This window comes from Daldinia vernicosa (assembly GCF_022497035.1).
Source record: "Daldinia vernicosa strain CBS 139.73 unplaced genomic scaffold F5Y00scaffold_3, whole genome shotgun sequence".
In the NCBI taxonomy this organism is placed as follows: domain Eukaryota; kingdom Fungi; phylum Ascomycota; class Sordariomycetes; order Xylariales; family Hypoxylaceae; genus Daldinia; species Daldinia vernicosa.
Genome location: NW_025953919.1, coordinates 840,882 through 864,238, shown reverse-complemented (window position 1 = coordinate 864,238; position 23,357 = coordinate 840,882). Strand labels below are relative to the sequence as shown.

The 23,357-nt window shown below is 47.5% G+C and overlaps 7 protein-coding genes across 7 annotated transcripts; 3 read left to right on the top strand and 4 right to left on the bottom strand.

Annotated features, from left to right (window-relative positions):
* Nucleotides 1-1,566: 1,566 nt before the first annotated feature.
* On the bottom strand, nucleotides 1,567-3,424 carry F5Y00DRAFT_224984 (60S ribosomal protein L8-B). The gene is made up of 4 exons (XM_048006104.1): nucleotides 3,277-3,424; nucleotides 2,976-3,047; nucleotides 2,397-2,906; nucleotides 1,567-2,342 (listed from the first exon to the last, which is right to left on the bottom strand). The coding sequence occupies exons 1-4, from the start codon at nucleotides 3,277-3,279 to the stop codon at nucleotides 2,142-2,144; spliced, it is 786 nt and encodes a 261-aa protein (XP_047869502.1). The 5' UTR covers nucleotides 3,280-3,424; the 3' UTR covers nucleotides 1,567-2,141.
* Nucleotides 3,425-3,830: 406 nt separating this feature from the next.
* F5Y00DRAFT_224979 (NAD-dependent malic enzyme) lies at nucleotides 3,831-6,365 on the top strand. Its single transcript, XM_048006103.1, has 4 exons — nucleotides 3,831-4,436; nucleotides 4,532-4,724; nucleotides 4,784-5,080; nucleotides 5,133-6,365. The coding sequence occupies exons 1-4, from the start codon at nucleotides 4,140-4,142 to the stop codon at nucleotides 6,167-6,169; spliced, it is 1,824 nt and encodes a 607-aa protein (XP_047869501.1). The 5' UTR covers nucleotides 3,831-4,139; the 3' UTR covers nucleotides 6,170-6,365.
* A 186-nt stretch (nucleotides 6,366-6,551) lies between these two features.
* On the bottom strand, nucleotides 6,552-9,051 carry F5Y00DRAFT_104262 (maintenance of telomere capping protein 1). Its single transcript, XM_048003824.1, has 2 exons — nucleotides 7,976-9,051; nucleotides 6,552-7,889 (listed from the first exon to the last, which is right to left on the bottom strand). The coding sequence occupies exons 1-2, from the start codon at nucleotides 8,562-8,564 to the stop codon at nucleotides 6,904-6,906; spliced, it is 1,575 nt and encodes a 524-aa protein (XP_047869500.1). The 5' UTR covers nucleotides 8,565-9,051; the 3' UTR covers nucleotides 6,552-6,903.
* Nucleotides 9,052-10,293: 1,242 nt separating this feature from the next.
* Nucleotides 10,294-13,478, top strand: F5Y00DRAFT_257591 (uncharacterized protein; the record flags this gene model as incomplete). The annotated part of the gene is made up of 2 exons (XM_048010584.1): nucleotides 10,294-13,222; nucleotides 13,291-13,478. 2 exons carry the CDS (start codon nucleotides 10,294-10,296, stop codon nucleotides 13,476-13,478), a joined length of 3,117 nt encoding a protein of 1,038 aa, XP_047869499.1.
* A 1,572-nt stretch (nucleotides 13,479-15,050) lies between these two features.
* Nucleotides 15,051-16,538, bottom strand: F5Y00DRAFT_224971 (ribosomal protein L14 domain-containing protein). The gene is made up of 5 exons (XM_048006102.1): nucleotides 16,372-16,538; nucleotides 15,989-16,036; nucleotides 15,680-15,926; nucleotides 15,458-15,535; nucleotides 15,051-15,400 (listed from the first exon to the last, which is right to left on the bottom strand). The coding sequence occupies exons 1-5, from the start codon at nucleotides 16,383-16,385 to the stop codon at nucleotides 15,368-15,370; spliced, it is 420 nt and encodes a 139-aa protein (XP_047869498.1). The 5' UTR covers nucleotides 16,386-16,538; the 3' UTR covers nucleotides 15,051-15,367.
* Nucleotides 16,539-16,701: 163 nt separating this feature from the next.
* F5Y00DRAFT_224966 (putative glutathione S-transferase) lies at nucleotides 16,702-18,534 on the bottom strand. Its single transcript, XM_048006101.1, has 5 exons — nucleotides 18,388-18,534; nucleotides 17,987-18,331; nucleotides 17,885-17,931; nucleotides 17,791-17,828; nucleotides 16,702-17,590 (listed from the first exon to the last, which is right to left on the bottom strand). Exons 2-5 carry the CDS (start codon nucleotides 18,063-18,065, stop codon nucleotides 17,032-17,034), a joined length of 723 nt encoding a protein of 240 aa, XP_047869497.1. The 5' UTR covers nucleotides 18,066-18,331; nucleotides 18,388-18,534; the 3' UTR covers nucleotides 16,702-17,031.
* A 1,132-nt stretch (nucleotides 18,535-19,666) lies between these two features.
* On the top strand, nucleotides 19,667-23,065 carry F5Y00DRAFT_224964 (uncharacterized protein). The gene is made up of 5 exons (XM_048006100.1): nucleotides 19,667-19,949; nucleotides 20,007-20,600; nucleotides 20,656-20,956; nucleotides 21,033-21,574; nucleotides 21,627-23,065. The coding sequence occupies exons 2-5, from the start codon at nucleotides 20,397-20,399 to the stop codon at nucleotides 22,602-22,604; spliced, it is 2,025 nt and encodes a 674-aa protein (XP_047869496.1). The 5' UTR covers nucleotides 19,667-19,949; nucleotides 20,007-20,396; the 3' UTR covers nucleotides 22,605-23,065.
* The last annotated feature ends 292 nt before the right edge of the window (nucleotides 23,066-23,357 follow it).

Below are 23,357 nucleotides of genomic sequence, written 5' to 3'. Positions count from 1 at the left end.
TAGCGACCATAATAGGTACCTATGATATCAATGTAGTGTAAGCCGCTTACCTGTTAAGCCCTCCCTATCTCCGAGATCTACTTGGCGGTCAGCTTGTGCTAGGCTACGTAATCCGTATTAATATCAAATAAGTTCAGGATTAATTCATATTGGCGGTACTATGGGTTTCTTTCTTGTTTCTTGTAATTCAAATACTTGAGTCGCAATAAGACAATCAATTCTATTCAATATCTATCTCGATATCTATCACGATAACCCTCTCCTCAACAAAAGCTTATTAATAGCTGCTGTTTGGTGGCTGTGACGCCTCAATTAAAACGGTTATATTAATATACGCTTGCCAAGACCCTGGACCCTGGAACCAAAACGCCTGTCAGCTTCCAATCAAGAGCCTCATAAGTCTTAAATACATCTATCAGTCATGTGCCGACACCACGTACCTCACTGGGCACTTACCTATGTATGTACCTATGTACCTAGTTTATTAACCTGGGTTTAAGACGCCTTGGTTTTTCTTGGCATCATTCATATCAATTTTATATTTCTCATATGGTCTTGCGTTCGCTAACAAGCCAAGCATTTCTAGCATCTTATGTAAAACCTAAACCGTATCTCGCCCTGTCAAGAGACAACTTGTATTTAAATCACACAATGCACGACCTTCAACGTCGACGGCCGGCAATAATCTCAATATCTAGGTACATATACACTAGTTGCCTAGGCCACGTTCCCCAGGGTGACTGGGGTCATCTTCGCTGTCGACGCTACAGATAACGAGCATTTTACTACCAAGCTCAAAGCCGAGCTAAACACGCCCCTATCCCGGGGAAGCTATTCGCCGCTCCCCCTATTTTTTTGTTCTAACAACAACAACAAGACCCGGGTTGATCACGACGACATCCATACCTGTCTGTCGCCGAGGATAAGAATCGTAGCTAACTCGGCATTCACCCGCGGTTCCACTCTGTCTCTGTCTAGTGTAGCCGACCTACATATATGAAGCTTGTTATGTGTTGTACATATAGCCCAAGAGGCAAGGACCAGCAGTGGGTTCCACTAACTAGCTGGCACGATATCTTCAAGGTCTTCACCGACGGGTTTAAGTAGGGCATTTCTCGGTGAGATGGATTTCGAGTGACTACCTAACCTACTGACGAGACTCCTTAGCCGAGATAGGTCGTGAAATACCTAGGTTACCTAACTCTAAGAACAGCCGCACTAACGACACACCAACGACGACAAGTCCCGAAGATGCCGGTGGGGAATTAGAATATACATAGCATTTGGCAGCATCGCAGATCCTATGCCACAATACATGTTTGATCCTATCCCAAAACATTCTGACCTAGATCCAATGCACATGTCTCGTCTTGGCATATCCAACATCTTAAGATGCTGCATTACAGGCCATAGCATGGGATAGGACATAGTGTTTCAGTGCATACTAGTAGTATATCCCCAATGCAACGAGCTAAGTGATATAAATAGCTCTATCTCCTATATCAAGCTACGCACGGGTGGCAGCACTTGGCTCTACTTCAAATCAACTGAATAATGCCAATGCAAGCCCGGTGCAAGTATCCGTATTCCAAACAGACGTGTGCCATCGCAGCCAAGATAGAATCAAACGATAAACCAAAACCAATACTTAGAAACTGATATACGAGACCAAACATGTCCGCGCCGCGTAAGCTCCAATATGGATGTGAGGCTTAGGTACAGACCCAGCACTCAGGAACGTTTTCTGTATCAATACCTAGTCTGAGCCAAGAGCGCGGGAAAATGCGACGCTACGAAGATATTTGCTTGGCACCCTTGGCTCGGCTCGACTGTCCTCATGCGGTAATCTCCCACTATACCAAGCGTACGAACTAATCCGGGTCCAAGACATTCACCTTTTTGGAAGATATAACAGCCAAGTCTTGGCTCGAACGGTTAGGATATTACGGGAAAATAGCAAGCATAGACCCTTACGAAAATGCATCGATCGTTCATTTGTCACATTGGTCGTCGGCGAAACTCTGCAGATGGAGTCTAGATAGGCTTTATGCAAATCCATGTGGTTGGTATTCCCTTTTACCTCCTCCAACGCCGGAACTGTGCAAATATAGAAATCATGATCCCGTGACCAGCCCTAACGCTTAGACCTTGATGGCCGAGTCCAAAGCCTTCTTCTTCTTCTCGATGCGCTTGTTGGCCTTGGCACCCATGATACCACCACCCCACTGTCGTCGAGCGTTCTCGGATCCGGCAAGGTAACCGTCCTTGATAGCGCTCACGAGCTTAGAGAGCTCGTTCTTGTCCTCAGATCGGACCTCGGTGATGGCGAGGACGGCAGCGGTCTAAAATCTAATTAGTCAAACACATCTAGTACGATATCGGTGAGTGATGCATACCTTCTTGTGGACAACAGTTCCGAGGCGGGCCTTGCCCTTGATGATGGCGTAGGGGACGCCCATCTTTCGGCAGAGAGCAGGTAGGAAGATGACAAGCTCGATAGGGTCGACATCGTTGGGGATCAGGACGAGAGAAGCCTTCTTGTTCTCGATCAGGCCAACAACGTGGTTCAGACCGTACTTGACGGAGTAGGGCTTCTTGCTGACATCCTCCTTCTTCTTGCCCTCCTTGATGGCGGTAGCCTCCTTGACCAATCGCTCCTTCTTCTCGGCCTTAGACTCGGGTCGGTACTTGTTAAGGAGCTTGAAAGCCTGGGCGGCAGTGTTGCGGTCCAGAACGTGCTGGAACTGGGAGATAGCTGGGGGAACCTTCAAGCGGAGGTTGATGATCTTCCTTTGGCGCTGGAGACGGACATACTCGGGCCACTTCACCATACGGGAGAGGTTGCGCTTGGGCTGGATGTCCTGGCCGATGCCATAGTTGCGCGGTCGCTTCTCGATGAGGGGGTTCTAATTGACATGTCAGCATCACTTTCAGGCTCTTCGATAGAGCAAATTATGGTAGGGAATTCTACTCACCTTGGGTGCCTTCTTGGAACCTGCCTTGGAAGCGAAGGGGGCCGGGGCGGCCTTCTTACCGGACTTGGGAGGCTGTCATTGAGAAGAAAGACATCAGCAAATGTGTTCCATTGACTGTAGTCTTTCTTGAACTCTAGAGAGATAATCGCGAATGGTATTTCACATTGCGCGAAGATCTCAAGCCAGTTCCTCACCTGCGTCCGAAGACAACAGGCGGAAATTAAGCAACTCGACAAGCGAGTGCCATTGAATTATTTGGCTGAGTGCAAAAGCACAGCAGTCTCGGACGTCAGGAGCTTACCATATTAATGATTTGGTCGTGTGGTCGGCGTTGGGTGAAAGGTTGCGACCGAAATGAGAGGTGTGAAGAGTAAAAGAAATCTCGTGTAAAGTTGCGAGCTTGGAAAAACCAGAAAAAGTTGTGCGTAGGGTTTCGCAGTGGGGCCGGATGGTAAAATATCGGAAAATTAGCCCCGAGTAACTAAACTCAGATTAGCCTAGTGCATATTGCCCCTCTACAAGTCTCTAGCATGAGACAGGGTAGCGCGGTGCTAAGTGGGGTTATTTAACCCAGTATGGCTAATAGGTAACTTTGCATACAAATTTATATGTAAGAGTACAAAACGTTAATGGAAATGATAACTGAATGACTACTATGTAGGTAGTTATTCAGTTGTTAACTATCTCCATTGACATTTTGTACTATTATATATAAATTTGTATGCAAAGCTACCTACTAGCCATACTGGGTTAAATAACCCCACTTAGCACCGCGCTACCCTGTCTCATGCTAGAGACTTATATCGGCTTTCGTGTTACGCTCTCCGTCTACGTCTACCGTGTCCAGCCTAACTCCAACTAGGTTCGGCCCCAACGGTGATCCCCGCCCTCCGAACGGATTTCATTCGTCATCCGTTCGTCGAGACGTTGGAAAACGTCATTATATAGTAGTTCACTCCTGTTATTATACCTCAATTCTGCATATGTGGATTTGGCATGTGCGAATGAGCGCTTTATGTGGTAATCTTGAATGGATATGGAAGTTTTCTTGTTTCTCACACTTATTTATATCTTGGCGTTTGGCCTTGGCCCTTTATTACTCTTATTTTACTATTAGCGACTTATTATTCTAATAAAATTTTGACGTCTTATACCACGTCTACGATGCCAGAAAACAGCAAAAACAAGTTCTCGTACCTCCCGCTGAGCACGAGCGGCCCAATAGAATGCGCTGTGACCGGAACTGTCTTATTAAACACACCATACTTCAACCGTGGCTCAGCACATACGCCTGAAGAGAGGCGCGAGTTCGATCTGACTGGCTTGCTACCTCCTGCCGTTCAAACCCTCGAACAGCAAAAAGAGCGCGCATACCAGCAGTACATCACTAGACAAGATGACTTGGCCAAGAACGTGTTCTTGACATCCTTGAAGGAGCAGAACTTAGTCCTGTATTTTAAGGTAAAATTATTTTGCGGCTTATCCCGGTCTTAGTACTTGGTTGTTTCTATAAGCCCTCATAAATTATACCTAATCACTATGCTAATGACTTATAGCTTATACAAGATCACATAAAAGAGATGTTCAGTATTATATATACACCAACAGAAGGCGATGCAATTCAGAACTACTCCCGCTTGTTCCGACGACCCGGGGGCTGTTTCCTGAATATCAATGATATTAACAGGGTTCACTATGACTTAGCTCAGTGGGGAAAACCCGAAGATATTGACTACATCGTTGTCACAGGTACGTGTTCGGAATCAGCGACTGCTATGTAAGTGTGATATTGATACATGTTAAACTAGATGGCGAGGAGATTCTTGGCATAGGAGACCAAGGCGTAGGCGGGATTCTTATCTCGGTCGCGAAGCTCGTCCTCACTACTCTCTGCGGTGGCATTCATCCTAACCGAGCCTTGCCCGTCGTGCTGGACTGTGGGACAGACAACAAGAACCTTCTAAACGACGATTTATATCTCGGTCTACGCCAGAACCGGGTACGAGGCGAGAAGTACGACAAATTCGTTGAGGAATTTGTTCAATCCGCTCGCAAACTGTTCCCTCGCGCTTATATCCACTTTGAAGACTTCGGCTTGGCGAATGGTGAGTGATCTTACATATGAGGAATTGGTATTGGACTAACGCGTAGATCTAGCTCGTCGTATTTTGGACCATTATAAGCATGAAATCCCCTGCTTCAATGATGATGTCCAAGGCACCGGCTGTGTGACCCTGGCTGCCATCATGGCTGGACTACATGTCAGCAAGCAAAAACTTCGGGATGTCAGGATGGTCATCTTTGGCGCTGGATCCGCTGGTGTAGGCATTGCTGATCAAGTCCGCGATATTATCGCTACCGAGAAGGGGATTAGCAAGGAAGAGGCTGCGAAGCAAATCTGGCTAATTGACAAGCCCGGCCTCCTTACCACCAAAACCGAGACCAGCTACAGTCAAAAGGGCTACGCTAAAGACGAATCAGAATGGGAGGGCAAAGAACACTCCCTACTATCCGTCATCAAAGAAGTCCACCCCAACGTCCTCGTCGGGACATCCACCGTCCCCAAGGCCTTCACCGAACAAGTCGTCAAAGAAATGGCCAAAGGAGTCGAGCGCCCCGTCATCCTCCCCTTATCCAACCCCACTAGACTCCACGAAGCCGTCCCCGAGGATATCCTTAGGTGGACCAACGGCAAGGCCCTAGTAGCCACCGGCTCGCCTTTCCCACCCGTAAAAGGCCCCTGGGGTAAGAACGGCGAGGAAATCGAAATCGAAGTCGCAGAGTGCAACAACTCGGTCGTATTCCCCGGCATCGGCCTCGGCGCCGTGCTCTCCCGCGCGTCCAAAATCACGAATAACATGCTCAACGCGGCCGTCCACGGCGTCGCGGAGTTGAGTCCCGCGCTGAAGGACGATACCGCGCCCTTGTTGCCCGGGGTAGATAATGTGCGGGCTGTGAGCGTGCGCGTTGCGAGGGGCGTTATTCTTGCGGCGTTGGATGCTGGCGTTGCGAGGGAGGTGGGGATACCGACTGATGAAGGGGAATTAGAGGAGTGGATTAGGGAGCAGATGTGGAATCCGGTGTATCGCCCACTGAAGCGCGTTGATCCGGAAGGCGCTAGCAGAGCGGCGAAGGCGGAGTTGAAGGTTGTGGGCAGTTTGGGGAAGATCAAGATTGAGGTTGCTCCGCAGTGAGCTATGTTATGTAGTATTCTTACCCGGGGGTCTCGAGGGGTTTATGTATATGGTGACGAGGTGGATACAGGATCATTGCGAAGATATTATATTATCTAGGGACCGTGAGGTAGATCGACCACTATCTATGGTTACATATATATACCACGAGGCTTGTGAATATACGCCGCTGCCAGGGTATCAGAATAAATCTATCTATCTCAACTAACCGGGTGTTTTGATTAGGGCTCGTGGGGTACAGATTATGTCTCACCTACCGTAACTGACAGGATATAGGGGCACTGCCGATATTTATTAACCTTAGAAATAGACTTTAAGGTATTATGGTATATAATAAGAAGACTATTCCAACCACGGGCTGTATACGTTTGATTAGAAAGTTCGTGAGATTATACTACGTAATAAATATCAAGTTAACCTACCCATGTAATTCGCATCACTATACAGACATAGCCCAGCTATAAATACACATGACACCCGAGACAACCCCTTAAAGTCGACGTCATAATATATTACCATATCTCTTCATATATAGTCAATAAAGAGAAGGCTAGCATAATCCCAAATTCGACAAGAAATCGAATACTAGATTTAACCCGGCTAACTCCATAGAAAGCAGCACTAGACAATGGACCGCAAAGCGAGCAGCTGATTACCTACCTACATACCTCTTCCTTGCTGCCCAGTCCCATCCCCTTTCCGCAAGCTAAGACTCGTCTTATCTTATCCCATCATCAGATAAGCCCAGCCCTAGCCGCCTCACCCCCACCCTCCCGAAGCAGCTCCTCAACCTTCTGCTTCCCCTTTCCGAGGCCCCCCTCGCCAACACCCATCCGACGAGCCACATACCGCTGGGCCACAACTCCGATACTCAAGCTCAACGTCTCCTCGACCCACTCGGCAACCCATTCGCGCGGATCTACGCCACCGCTCTCTACAATCTCCCGGATCTCGTCTGGTACGTTGATGCCCTCTGTACCTAGCTGTTGCTCGCTCTCGCCGCTGGCAGGCGTCAAGGGTGCCGGCGCATCCAACCAACGGATCCATTTGGCCGGGATGTACTGGCTTACGGTGCTGTACACGATATCGTGGATTGGGTCGAGGACGTAGACTGCGAAGCAGATGTGAGGGTCTGCGCTGCTGTCGTCGGCTACAGCGCTGGGTTCCTTCTCTGCCTCACCAGCTGTGCTACCAGCGAAGAGGGCGGGGTCTGCGTCTACGATGATAGGTTGGACAGCAAGGAAGATGTCACTAGTTCGCACGGGATTTTCCTCGCTTACGGGCTCCAAGGCACGTTTCTGCGCCTCGTTAACGCCACCACTAGCCGCGAAGTAGTCGTGGGAATAACTCTCCGCACTGACGCGGCAGAGCTTGGTCCCCTCGATTATACCTTTCACGGCACCTAGGTCGCGAGGTGAGTCGACTTGCCTCCACCAGGGACCGTCGCGCCAGCCGGCGGAGTTGGAAGAACTCTTGTAGAAGGCGTCTGAGGATCGTCGAGCGGTATTCTCATGGCCGCGTTGGATGACGAGCAGGTCGCCGCCCTCAACTTGCGACATGACCCGGCTGAAGACCTCATGAATAAGAGGGTCAAGCGATGGGTAACCAACGATATCGTGGGTGATGTGGATAAGTAGACGCTCGTGAGAGGAGATGGGCGGGGCAAGAGTGTGCAAAATGTTGGCGAAGGTAGGCAAAGCGTGCTGGCGGATACCGTCGCCTATAAGCAAGATTGTTAGCTCAATAGACTCTTATGCATATTTTTTTTTTTTTTTCAATGCGTAGGAATCGCATTCAAATACGTACCTAGACCTCTCAGAGCTCCAACGTTTCCTTTAACCTGATCAGCCCATTTCTTGGCTTCCTCATTCTGCTGGATCTCCTTGTATGCAGCCTCGGCTTGCTTAATGGCTGCATTTGCTGTAGCGCTGGCCGTGGCAAAAATTCCACCCCACCAACCACCGCCAGCAGCTGGTGCTGTCTCCTCGACTGACCCCTTCTTCTCAGCATCCTGGAGATCAGAGCTGGTGGCACTAGGGGTAAAGCTTGCGTGGAGGGAGCGAGTGCTATCGACGGATTTGCGTGCGACGTTGGCTGGCTTGTCTTCGGATTGTCGAGAGGCACCGGGCGGAGGTGTTGCTGTATTAGTTCGTTTAACAGGTGCCTTGGTAGATGTCTCTTTGACGCGAGGCGTATGGGGTCGGGCGGGTTCTTCGCCAAGCTCGTCCTCCAGCTCGGCAAGTCCAGGTATGTCTTTCTTGAGCTTCTCGCCTCGAGTCTTAGAGGGGGCCGGCTTAGATTTACTAGCAGGCTTCTTAACTACGCTCTCGTCGATTCCTTCGAAGAGCTCATTCAATCCATCATCGGCAGACGCCTTTGACCGCCTTGCTGCCATGTTGGGGTAGTTATCGTAGTGGGGTGAGATGCCTTTATTAGAGAGGGATCGCTAGGTAGTACTTGCGATCGAGAGAAAACAAATAGAGGATATCTGAGCCTCTGAGGGTTTCTGCGCTAAGGAATAGGTTACGAAAGAGCTATTGCGATCCTAACTAGATGTACACTGGAATTGACTATGATTCGCTGCGGCCTTGTACATATGTGTATGTATGCAGGACCGCGGGGAACCAATAGCTTGAGCGGATTCGACTGCAAGTGTTTATAGGATACTCGACGGTAAATGTAACAAACACTATTTCAACAACTGAGAAGAAATACTATGTCGACTATTTCTGTAGAGGTTGAATCGGACACTACTTTTAATAATAAGGGATGGGGGGGAAATGGACAGTTCAATATGGCATGTGATGGCATATGTTATGTGATATTGTGATATGTAGTAAGTTGTAACTATGCCCGGTATTAGTATCACCAGTCGATGAAAGGGTTTCGGTTTCGGGAAAGAAGACGGGACACGGAAAGCTTTGACCAAGTTTCATCAGGAACTGTCGTCACTAAATGGGGTAGGTAGGCGGACCAGTGGCAGCAACACACGAACCATTATTGGATCTACATTATGTACAGTACCTAGCGTATGTACCTTGTATATATGTTAGGTACCTAACCTATATGGGTACCTGGGTGCTTGCTTAATTGATGTACATTACGTGATCTCCCGCAGCTTTGACAGGGAAGTTGCAAGGGCCTCTGATCTAAAAGTAGCCAAGAAAGGAACTTTGGCGAATTCATGTTATCCCATTGGTCAAAATTGGGAAGGTACTTTTAGTAAAATCCATCAAGTGGGATAAGTATTGTGGCTAGTACATCCAAATCGGGATCTCATCTGTGGCTTTGACAGTCGAACCTCGAGAAATTAGCAGTGCACCTAATAATAAGGTTGGCAGCAGTCGTATCAACAGAGCAACTAGACGACGAGCATTCGATATTCGATACAACGGTTGAATCAAGTATTATTTTTTTTCTTCTTGATTCGATCTTTTAAAGTTTGATCGTTCTGATTCCCCCAGGCAACAACTTCAGATCTTTGGCAGGTGCGTACTGACCGCCTAAAGTTTATGTACTGATTTCCAACCTAACCATCACCATCAAATTCGTTCGTTCTTTCCTATAAAGTCAGCTCCTTTCCTTTCATCAACCTTTTTTTCTCACCACGTCTCTCTTACACAACGCACTCTCTACTCACTACTCACTGCACATCTGCAATCGTACCAACTACATTTACTGACAACCATTTCAGCATTCAGCATTCAGCATACCATCAAGTTATTCTTTAGAAAACCTTGATCCAACCTCTTTTTCATTCAATCCATTTCCATCCATTCAATCTTGACTATTGCACCTATTTCAAGTTTTATCGGCGGCGGGCTGCTGTCCTTGCGTCTCAACGGGTTGCGAAGAAATATTATTTCCACTAACAGGAAACTCTATTTCCAGTCGGCGGTTTATTTTATATCATACTTTCTTCTCTTTTTGTTGGTTTGGGAAGGCGCGCTTCAGCCATCAACATACTGAGCCTTTCCCCACTTACATAATCTCCGACCCAAAACTTCTTTCACCTTTAATAATTCATACACGTACCTTAGGTACTTCACTTACACATATTACACATACAACACTTCCAACATACCTCCAAACCCGCGATAAATCTCGACTATAGAGATTTTACAATGGACCCCTCTAACGGTTCTCGCGGAAGAGGCCGGAAGAGTTTTACTTTTACAAGTCCCTTTGCCGCTACTTCATCACCTCATAACTCATCTGAGCAGCCTATGCAACAACCTTCATCCGCAGCATCTTCTTTTTCTTTTACTGCAGAGACCCCGAGCCCTTCCGCTTCTAGGGAAAAGCGAATTCGCGCTCGCAACATCGACAGTTCCGGCACTATGCCAGAAGATTCCGCAAGCAAAGGAGGACGCTCCTTGAGAAAACGTCCTCGTGTTGACTATACATTTGACCAGCTTGATGACATTGAGAGCCACAATGCAAAATCTACACCCAACGCCACTCGCACATTGAAGAGACGGAAGACTGACTTCGTTCCCAATGGGAATGAGACGAACGAAGATGCTGAAGCTCGCACTAGCAGACGAGCTTCCGAGCAGCCTCAGCCATCATCATCTCGCAAACGTAACACTGGAAAGTCTACAGCAGAGCCTCAGACTTATGTACCAGAACAGCAGATGGATGATGTCGAAGTACGAGACACCATTGAAGTTGGTGGACATCATAGCGGAGAGTCGGATGAGTCGATGCTTAGACGCACTAGCACTGGCTCTGGCTCTGGCTCTGGCTCCTCGAATAATGGGACCAAGGCTCCCATTCCTAACATTTCCGTTGATATGTCTATTTCTTCGGAATCCTCACAATCATCGAAGCCGTCGGAGACCTCAGTGCCTTCGGTGCCTTCAGAACCCTCACAGCCTTCGCAACTTTCACTATATACCGCCTCGGGCGAGAGCCACACTGATCTCCAAAAAGCTCAACCCGAAACTATGGCCGGAAACGAAGGTGAATCCCGAGAGCAAGAAGACGAGGCGGAGGATGATGAGATGCCTGACATAGATGACAATCAAACCGAACCCGACTTACTCGACCATCTCACTCCATATATCAGTGGCTCTTTCGTTTACTACCCGGACTACCAGGATGATGAGCTCGAGCTGCCGGAAGCCGAGGCAGAGCCCGAGATTGATGCTGAAGCTGAAGCGAACCCTGGTACTTCAGTCAATGCTGAGGCAGATCCTGAAGCTAGTCTAGAACCCGACGTGGCTAACGAAGACGGCCCAGAAGTCGTCGCTGCTGAAGAAGCGGTTGTTGAGGACACTCCAGCCGACACTGCCGCAAATTCTCCCGCTGCTGAATTAGAGTCATCTGGTACACAACCAGCAGATATGAAACAATTCCGGTTCAAGCAGACTAGAGAGGCATCTGAATTCACCGATCTGTTCAAAGACATCAAGTCTTTGTCTCCCAAAGAGCTCTATCGAAGAGTCGAAATTACGAACAAGGCTCTTGAGGCATGGCAGGAAGAGTTCAAGGAGCTGCGAAAGTGGACAGATGATTATGATAATTCAATTCGCAACCACAAAGAAGAGGAAGCCTTCAATCGTCGCTTCAAGGCCGCTATTGCAAGAGACCCTAGCGCAAACCCCATTCAAAAAGACTTTGTCGTCAAGGGCGTTAGAGCCAGGGACACGACAGATCCAGAAATCGCCTATGCCCGACAGCAAGACAGAATCATGGCCAGCGTCTACGGATTCGAATATGATCCCAGAGCAGATAAAGTAGGCAAACAAGACCCCATTGCGCAACGAACTGGCTTGGGTCGCCACGGGCGTCTTCGCGAGAGACCCAAACAGACTGCCAAGGCAGCCGAGGCCGAAGATCCCAATATTATTCAGGGAAAGCGAACAAGAAAGCCACCCGAGAGGTTCAACGAAGGTGAAGCCACTAGCAGAGGCTCTACCCCGGTTCCAGCTCAACGCCGAGGACGTCGTGGCGCATTGGCACAAGAGAACGGCGAGCCTCAATCTCAGGCTCAGAATACTAGCGTACCGAGCGTAGCACCCGAGCCGGCCGAGAAAGAACCGCCTAAGAAGAAAGGAAAAGGCGGCAGACCTCGTAAGAACCCACTCCCGGCACCGGAAGCTCAACCTACTCCGGCCCCAGAACCAGAGCATGAAGAGCCCAATCCCGAACCCCAGCCGGTTAGCGACTCACGACCCAAGGTGCAACCAAAGACACTATCCAAGTCGCAAGCTAAGCCCGGTCCCAAGGCTAAGCCTGTTGCAGAACCTACGCCACAGCTCGATACGGAATCCAAACCAGAATTAGCGCCCTCGCTTAAGAGAGGAAATGAGGAGGCGGCTGTAGAGGAAGAACAGCCTCGCAAGCGTAAGCGCAAGGCCCCTGCAAATGCTACAGCAGTTGTAGAACGGGAGGAAGAAGAAAATGTGCCTAATGGTGTAGAGCCTCTAACACCCTCAAAGCCGGCTCGTCGCACGAACTCCCGAAAATCCGATATTCCATCCGGATCCTTCAAGACTGCAACTCCCAAGACAGTTACTTCTACGAGTCATCAAGCCGAGGAGCCTCGTCCTCCTACTGCATCATCTACTGCAACAGCTGAGACAGTGGCGTCTACAAGTAACTACCAGCTCCGCGAGAAACGCCAAAGAAAGTTCACTAATGATATCAACGATGATGACTTCATTGAAGAACCTAAACCCAAGCGTGCTAAACGCGCCCCAAAGAAAACACAGACCAAGGTCGAAGATCTCACACCTGCTCCGGAACCAGCTCCTGTCCAGCAAACAGAGCAGAAGGCTCCTCCCGCACCTAAACCGCCTACCAAGATCAAGTTCAAGGTAAAGAACCAGCATCCCGCCCCCGTACCCGCTCTCAGCACACCACCGCTAGTTCCTTCGAACTTAGCACCAGTTCACACCGACCATACTACCAACGGGAATTCTAATGGCGACAACGGTAGCAATGGGTTTGCTGAGTCTAACACACCCGACGGAGAGATTGGTGCGGACCCCAACAAGGACTACAATTCTATGACTAAGTCTGAAAAGATGTCCTATTCTATGAAAGGTATGCTTGAGTTCCTCGTATACTACCCCATACATATTCCATACATGCGGAATACTAACATTTAATAGCTCGATGGGCATCTGGCTCTATGAACACAGCCGTGGCCAAGCGCCGTGCAACGCTTGCCGCCAAGAAGCAGAGCGCCAAGCCGCCTGCGGGAGCTAATCCTACGGTTCCCAACCAAGCAGGAACGCCCACCTCTGGATCTACGCCAGGTGGCGACGAAGACGATGATGCCACTGCCCTAAGGCAGTAATTATCACCACCCCCTTATTGCGACGTCAGGGCAATGTTAAGCAACATATGCGACATCGCTACAGAAGATTATTCTAGCCATTGCTTTTTGCTCTTGCTTGTCACCATTTCCAACCAATATGCGCCATCATAAAAAACTGGACCACCAGATAGAAAAGTATTATACGGCGGTGGTGGGAAGTTTAGATACTTGGACTAAACTCTCCCAGCCACGCCGTATAGGGCGACGGGGTCAGTAAATCTCAACTGCCCCGTCGGCCCGCAGACGGAGGGTGGGGAGGGTTGTTGGATAATTGAACCACACCCACCCAGCCCTCGGACACCCCCTGGGGATGGGACGGAGGTGTACCTAGACAAGCCTCACTTAGGCCGCCTCCGTCCACATTCTAACCCCATGGCGGATGGATGAACGGGGTGCTGGATACTTGGACCAGCCCCCTACTTATCCATTCACCCATCTTCCATGGATGATGTAGAGAGGAGTTCGGATACTTGGACCGGCTCCTATTCTACTCATCCATGAAGGTGGTGTGTAGATGATGAGTGGACTGGCGTTGGATAATTGGACCAATTCCAAGGCCACTCATTCATCTCCTATCTCTGGGTGAATAGGCCGTCGGATACTTGAACCGACTCCTGGTTAGCCCATGGATAGGTAGAGGGATGGATAGCCTGGGAGCCAGACACTTAGCTGGTCCCAGGTCCTCCCATCTCTCTGCACATCACAGCCTGGGTGGAAGGTTGTTTGGATACTTGGACCAAACTTTCCTTCGCCCGGGCTCATCCCTGGGGGGTGTCCAAAACAGAAGGCGGGAGGAGGTTTATGGGATAGAAAATAAGGGAAGGACACTTTGTACATAACGAGTATATATGGCATTTGGGCCTAAGGGCGAAGCGTTGTCATTACTTTGCATAGGTGGGTGGATGGGACGTTTTGATACCTGGACTAATTCCTATCCACCCCACCCACGGAGCGAGCATTATTGTACGCATAGGAACGGATAGGATAGAAGGAGGTCTATACATAAAATGGAGGGGAAATGAAAGATACCATTGCCGTCAATTTTGGAAGTCAGTAGCGTATATATGTGATTATGTGATATGAATATGTACACGTAAATGGGGGTCGTGATACTGCTATTGGTGTACTCCACGTAAATGTGAAGCTGGAGGTGAATAAGTTATCTATACTTACTCAGTTATTTACTCTGGTTATTCACTTTCTAACTGGTCTACAGCATACCTACTCGGGACTACACAACTAACCTTAAGCGAGGAAATATTTAGGCCTAAGAATTAGGTAGATATAGCATAGCTCTTTCAGCCCTACCCCCAATCTTCCATGAAAGCCGGCGGTCTAGTCTTATGTTAGACGAATAGACTCATTCAATAAGTACTACGTTGAAAAATACAGGCTTGGTTATGTAAGCTCAGATATCCGGGAATATATGAATGAGAGACCATTGATTACCATTATCATCATCGGACGTGGCGTGTAGTGTCAGTCGAGATGAACTAATGGCTGGTTACAATCATCAGAATCGAGTCACAGAGCAGTAATCACACACGAGAATGGGGAACCGAACTATGAATTGTCCAGGATGCAGTTTCTTTTGGTTTGGTATGTCTCCTTTACGCCCCGAAGCCGAAATGCAAAGTGACCAGTCCTACCACCCGACACGCGACATAGGCCTCCATCTCAAATCCTCTCACCAGCAGTCGTGAGAGCGGCCGGTCGTGGTTGGTGTCTTTCTTCTTTCAATATCAATGAATCAATCAATCAGTCGTGATGACATATCGTCAATAAGGAAGGTAGGTAGGTTAGGTGGTGTGAATCATCTCTCCTCCGCCTCTCACCCAATGCTCCGCATGAAACGAAACGCTCGCCTTTTACATCACTACACCGGAGTTGCTGGCAATACGCTAGGTAGACAGGTTAGAATTTGCGGGGTTGGGGGGATGTAGGGTAGTAGGACTTACGGGCCATAACTCGGCAGCCTCCTTTCCGACGGGGCCGGTGATGGCGGAGCCCTTCATCTCACCCTTGGGGTTGACGATCTGGGAGGTAATACGTTAGTCGTATGCTCTGTATGATACGTGAATCCAAATACGCAGTCTCCCATCCATCTGTGCTTAACCGCGTAGAATTCCAGCACGGATTTGGTTGCCGCATATTTGGTGTATAGAGAGGGCCAAACTTACGACACCAGCGTTGTCCTCGAAGTACAGGAAGACACCGTCGGTTCGCTTCCAGGGCTTGGACTGTCGGACGATGACGGCGGGGTGGACCTTCTTTCGGAGCTCGGGCTTTCCCTTCTTGACGGTGGCCATGACCATGTCGCCAACACCGCCGGCGGGCAGTCGGTTTAGGCGGGCACCGATACCCTTGACGGAGATGATGTACAGGTTTCGGGCGCCGGAGTTGTCGGCGCAGTTCATGATAGCACCGCTGTTCCGCGTGTTAGTCTCGAATTGGGTTTGCGGGAGAGGGACAAGAGTTCCTGTACTTACACAGGCAGACCGAGGGTCATCTTAAGCTTGCCACCGGGGGCACCACGCCTATGAAGCGAAAGGTTAGCATTTTTGCTTCAGAGCTTCGTTGTCGAATATGGAATCCCATCGTCGCCTCTGTAACTTGTTCCACGGCAATTCGACTATATCGGAGCTTGCACTTCAACATCTAGTTCCATCGGCGTCTTGTGGTTCGAATTTTCGCCAGCACGGACTCTTCTACCTCCTCCTCTTTTTCGTGCAAATTATTCTTCCCAAATTCGCCTTTCCTTTCTCTTCACAATTCCCCCCACCAAATCTTCAATCCGTCTTCCCATTTTACCCCACCAACGGATTCCGCTACAAATCGAGAAATTCGGGTTCGAATGAGATAAAAAACTTACGAGATCTTGGCCATTGCGACTGATTTATTCGGAGGTTCTTTACGGTCGGGGTGTGGTGTTGACGGTGGTCGAAGTTGGTGGTCGTTGTCACGGGAGAAAAAAAAAGGTGGTCAACAGCTCCAAATTTCTTGGTGGTAGTTTCCAACTGCGCAAACCTGGAAATGTGCGGCTTGGAGAAAAAAACCCTAGGGACCCACCAAAGTTCGGGAAGCGATTTCCGTAAAAGGAAGCTGAATCACGTGATACTTGTGGATTGTCGTAAAGGGATCCTTGTACTTTTAACATGGCTCGTGCGTCTCTGCTATTTACACTCTATTCCGTAACACTCACTGGCCGACTTACAATATGACAATCTTGCAAACGCGTAATCAAATTGGATATCATCAGCTTAAAACTAACTACACCCCAAATGCCAATATACCAAATATCCAATACAGGGACATGTCATCCCCCATCTTATGGACATGTGCAGCAGTTGCCCGTGTTGGGCTAAAATCTACACCATTCTTCCAATCTTGAAGTTTCCCCAGTCACTCTTTCACATACATCGATGGGTCTCAGTCGTATATCAAGCTAAAACTTGGCATGTTGCACTATATTGATCTGCTAATCGGCCTAATATCTCCATAGATAACTCTCTGAGTAGCAATATTAACGCAACTAGTGGTCGGATCTTTCAGACCAGGGCTTCACGGCCTCTAGCAGCTTCTCATGCACTGTTGCATCTCCAGCATGCTTCAGTGCCTCTTGATAAACATCATCGCCGATCCTTTGCATGAAAAGAAGGAACGATGCCCACGCGAAGTCGGCGAAGCCCACAGTCTTCCCCTCGAAGAAAGGGCCGTCGCCGTTCTCTTTCAGTAGGGCGGTGACCTTCTCCAGAGCAGGTTGCGCAGCTTTCCACGCTTTCTCACCGCCTTCCTTCTCCGCTACCTCCTCCAATGTCGCGCCAAACTGCTCTTCGCGAGTTCGGCGGAAGTACCCCTTGCTAGCATCGTTCAATAGCCTGTTATAAACCCCCGGAGCGTAGACGCCCCTGAGAGGTGTCAGGACCTCCTTGAGGAGTTCCTTCACTTTTGGCAGATAAGGGGAGTCCAGATGGATGCTTGGCTCTGGATACTTCTTCTCGAGCACTTCGGCGATTGTGAAGGAGTCAGTTACCCAAGTCCCGTCGGGTAAGATGATCGTCGGGATGGTGTAGACATCCGCCTTTGGGAGGCTATGAATTAACTGTTAGTGAATTCAGGTTGACTTTTACATAGATGATCTAGGGGAGAGTCAATCAAGTGACCAACCCCTTCGCTTAATTCTAGGAATAAGGGGTAACGACGACGACTCATCAAAATTTGAACATCACTTGAATTCTAACGAGCTCATCCGCAAAAATACATGAAACATCCGGATTGAGGGTAGACTCACTGGTCTTGGAATTTTCCCTTGATGTCTGGGTATTCAACCTATCAATGCGTTAACTTCACATATGAAAGTATCTTCAAATCTTGGTAAAGCTTACCCATTCCGTCTTATAGGGGAGGTTCTTGTAGTTCAAGACGAACCGAGCTGTGTCCCTTCTTTAGAAATTATATCCCATCTCCGAACATATGATGTCACCTACTTTTCCACGGGTTGTACGACCACGTCTTGTTTGGCGGCTTAGACGGTAAGTCGAAGAACACGATCTCCTGGTTAGCCATTGCGAAGGAATCGATAATGAAAATATCTGATCAGTAATACTTAGAGTTGCAAAGGGGAATCTTCGCCAGATATACCTAATAACTAGTTAAATAGAGAAGTGAAAGTTTAAGTTGGAAGGTCCAGTATCTTTATGTTGGACTATAGGTATTGAGATGACAAAACACTAAAAGTCTCCGATTCATGCATGAACTCGCCGACCAATGCATGATGCCCCGCATTTGCTACTTCACATGCGCGCCCTTTGGCGTATAGTCGGTTTATTTAGGTAATTTTCATGAGTACTATGTCATGTTTCATTGGGCTATACTAATTGAGTATTAGAGATTCCCTCTTACGTGCTTCTTGCTCATCGCCCCCACCCTCCCCCCTTTTCTCAATACCTCAAACCAACTCTCCGGAAATGCGGTTTATTCGATATACGTACCAAATCCCACATAAATAGCTATCTTACCATTAACAGCATGCACCATAAACCATTGCTACTTAAATTCTATTGGGGATCAGGAATGGCTCCTATCTGATACCTTGGATCTTGGTGAATATATTGGCCGCAAGCTAGTAACGGGGCGCTAGCTTACAAATGATTTGGCGTTTCTTTGCAAGAATTCGATAAGCGCTCTTACCATCCATCAATTAATTATTCGCTTGCGTAATAGATATACATACAAGGTGTAACAGCTGGCAATGCAGCTATTTCTATATATGGAGGAACTAAGTATGGCTCTAACCATAGGTAGGCTAAGAATATTATGACTAAGATTAGTATAGTTATTGTCAATTCGCAACTCAACTCTAGATCTAGGACTGGTTTACCACGGCTTGTGTCGTGAATGCGAGATTACTGTATTTAAGCTTATAGTACGTGGGTTGTTGCTTGGGTACCTGTTAATATTATTCTACTAATATCATTAATGCTCTCGTTATTCACCATTTTTATTGCCAAGTCCTAACCCCAATAGTTGTAGTTCATGGAACTAATCGTATCAGACCGCAGTATCCTATCTAACTTTTTGCTGTAGTTCTTTATGTCGTCATGTGATCATAAAGATTTCACGAGAAAGGGGTTTTGTCGCATATATTAAGTAATGACATTTATGTGATTACAAGATACCCTTTTTATAAGATCTCGTGGGTCTACGGACGCTTCTAGAATCTAGATCCCACCAAGAAACTTACGTCGGGATTCTAGATGAGGCATCTAGAACAAAAGATACTTTCAATATGTATAACTACAGACTCCCTATAGCTAGGTAGCTTAGAGTTCCTTAGTGAGTATCGAAGTTGTCCCCTTGCTTCTTGTTCCGCCTCATGACAGTTTACCTCCTACAGACGTACCTGAATTACGTATATACTAGCTTATGCCCGAGGGCATTCTTGGAAACTTCTCGCGTGGTTATCGCATGATAAATAAATCTATTGGGCTACCTAAAGCCACTGGTATGCACCCTTGTAACTCCGTGCAGGAATGCTAGTGGTCTTAGTGCATGTCGTCTAGGTTGAGCGACAACATGCTACCCTTTCCCCCTAGATATATATTTTCAAATAAACCTTCTTTGCCTAAGATATCGAATAAGATGTTGTCTCGTATCCGTGTTCATGTATGCAGATAATCTGGTATTTGTGACTTTGAACCCTTCAACAATATTGGCCGACATTCATATAAGCTGGTAAAGCTGTGAATTAAATAGTTCTCTACATATAATTCTCTACATATAACTAAGAGCCTATTCTCTAGCAACAATGGCTAATGCCGATATGAGGGCAAGGCATGAATACGTCATACTAGAAACAGTGAATTCTGACACAACGGAAAGCGCTATGCCTAGTTTGTTATTAGTCCAAGGCAAGCTGACCAATGGCAATTTACCTTTTGATTCTTTGCAGTAAGTCCCCTTTTACCCTGCTGAACTACGGATTATGTAATGAGAGAAATTACCTAGATTTGTCACCATTCCTAGCAGGTCTAGAATAAAGGCTAGGTAAATATTACCATATAAAAATTCGTATATCAACAGCTATGAGATTTAGGAATCGTACATTCTATGTAAGTAGATATTGGACGGAGTAAATGTGGTCTAAGCTTAAGAGGGAAATTTCCCATTGAATTTAGCTCGTCATTGGCTCCGTATGTACCCTAGGTTACGGACCCGTACTTTGCAGCTTGTTCGGGTTAGTATACTACCTAGGTGCACGCCGCCTTGCACCAACCTTATCGATAGTTACATGTATTCGGCATGATAGGTGCGTTTCTCGAGATCTTCGCCCGACATTAATACTTTCCCATCTCAACCCATTCTTCTTATTCTATCTTGGTTAACCCACGATCAACAATGGCGCACGCAGCCCCCGTTGATATTTGGAGCGGTAATGGCATCGCCTTGGGAGCTCCTTCTCCCAAGAAGGTTGCTTATTTCTATGATTCTGACATTGGAAATTTCGCCTATGTATCCGGCCATCCAATGAAACCCCATCGCATTCGGTTGGCGCACAGCTTGATTATGAATTATGGTGTGTACAAGAAGATGGAGATTTACGTGAGTAATAATAAGACTTGTCGCTTCAGCAAGTAAGATAACTGACATCCCAAAGCGTGCGAAACCGGCAACGCGACTCGAGATGACCCAATTCCATACAGACGAGTACATAGATTTCTTACAGCGAGTCACCCCCGAGAATATGGACAATTTCCAACGAGAACAAGGCAAATACAACGTTGGAGATGATTGTCCGGTATTCGACGGACTATTTGAATTCTGTGGCATTAGTGCTGGTGGCAGCATGGAGGGTGCCGCCCGCCTCAACCGTCAAAAGTGCGATATCGCAGTGAACTGGGCGGGTGGCCTCCATCACGCAAAGAAGTCTGAGGCTAGTGGCTTCTGCTATGTCAACGGTACGAATTATCTTTTATGTCTTACTGATTTTAATACCCCTCTCCCTTGGGCTGTGCTAATACGGTTACTGAGTAGATATCGTTCTCGGAATTCTCGAACTCTTACGATTTAATAAGCGCGTCCTATATATCGATATCGATGTACACCATGGCGACGGCGTTGAGGAAGCATTTTATACCACGGACAGAGTTATGACGGTTTCTTTTCATAAGTACGGCGAATACTTCCCTGGAACGGGCGAGCTGAGAGATATTGGTATCGGCCAGGGTCGTTACTACGCGACTAATTTTCCTCTTCGCGATGGCATAGATGATTCCTCATACAAGTCCATCTTCGAACCCGTCATATCAGCCGTCATGGAATACTATAATCCGGATGCGGTCGTTCTTCAATGTGGCGGAGACAGTTTGTCGGGTGACCGTCTCGGTTGTTTCAACCTGAGCATGGATGGACATGCTAACTGCGTAAAGTTCGTCAAGAGCTTCAATCGACCAACTCTGGTACTTGGTGGTGGTGGTTACACGATGCGCAACGTTGCCCGTACCTGGGCCTTTGAGACTGGTCTCCTTGTTGATGCTCAGATGGATCGAACTCTACCATTTAATGAATATTACGATGTAAGGTTATGGTCCTTCTTACTGCTACTTCGAGCGCTAACCTTGAATTTAGTATTACGGGCCCGACTATTCGCTTGATGTGCGTGCCTCCAACATGGAGAACGCCAATAGCCCCGAGTACCTAGAAAAGATAAAAAATCAGCTAATCGAAAATCTTCGACGTACCGCTCATGTCCCATCTGTCCAGATGCAGGACGTTCCCCGTCATTCGATGGGAGCGATGTCTGATGAGGAAGAAGCTGAGCTTGCTGACCTCGATGAGGATGAAAATAAAGATGTTCGCATGAGTCAGCGCCAGTGGGAACAACGCATAGAGCGGGACAACGAATACGAGGAAAGCGATAATGAGGACTATGAAAAAGCGATCGGGGTTCATCGAAACGGAAATACGCGACGACCATTCATCGACTATCGTAATTCAGATGTTGAAGCTGAGAGCGGCGCCGCGACGCCCGCCAACGGCTCTATTGAACATGTCATCAAATCTAAAGAGACAGATGACATTGTTATGGAAGATATAGTAGAAAAGGAACCTGAGGTCGAAGCAAATACTCGCGATAACTCCCAGCCAGAGGAAAAGGATGCTGAAAACGAAAGCAAGACCACCAGTATTGCTGATCAGGAAGAAGCACCAAAAGAATCCCAGGGAGTCTCCAAGTCCGATAAAGACGGTAGCGAAAGCGAAAAGACAGCCGCCGCCGAAAATGAGTCTGCCAACGAAAATGTCGAGACATCTAAGGAGACTGACGAGATGATGCGGGATGCTGGTGAAGACAAAACACCAGCAGAAGAGGCTGAAAAGGCACCCAGCGCGGCACCAGAGGCCAAGAGCACACCAGAAGCCGAAAAAGTTGATCAAGATGGTGATATTGATATGGATGCCCCCGTTGCCGCCGCCGCCCCTGAGCCAAAACAAGAGGACGGAGCAGACGCCAAGGACCAGCCCGCAGAAAAGGCTGATGCTGCATCACCTAGTTCTGCGGAACCCGCCAGTAAAGACAAGGACAAGGAAAAGGATGCGAGCTCCTAAAAAAGATGGAAACACTAATTTTGATACCCATGTTTTGAATCTTCTCGCCCTTCCAAGTCTTTAAAGCAACCAATGTACAGGGGATGGGCGGGACGGAATAGGGGATGGTGTTCATCGGGTTCTTCTTCAGATCATTGTAGACTAGCCGAGCGAACGGCGTTCAGGTTTTCCGGCAGCATCAGCGGCAGAGGGACGGCCGCCTTGCGTTAAGTTGGCGGGCTCGCTCTTTAGTTAGTATCTTCTGCTTAGCGCCTTGTGATTTTATGTGATGGTTTTATGTTATGTCGTGATAAAGGTGATCCGTTATTGTGTTGAAGTTACCGTAATTAATTTGACCAGACAATATTATTACGTTTATGAAAAACTACGTGGGTCCTAGCCTAGTGTATACGTACAGTCGAGTCTCGCCATAACGAATCTACTTTATAACGAATTCACTTTATAACGAATCTATATCGTGTTTTATTGAATTTTGTATGGGATTTAACGAATTTTTTTATATAACGAATTCGTTAATTTCGGAGATGAGTCACCACCTAATTCGTTATGAAAAATAAAAGCTAAATTTATTTTAACTTAAATTTAATACTATTTCGGCTAATACATTCTTTAACTTTTATGTCTGTGCTTCTTATTTTTAGTGCTTGTACGGTCCGTGCGCCCTGTATTCCATAACGAATTTACTCTATAACGAATGCATATCGATGTTTTTTAAAATTCGTTATAGCGAGACTCGACTATAATAAGTTTTGT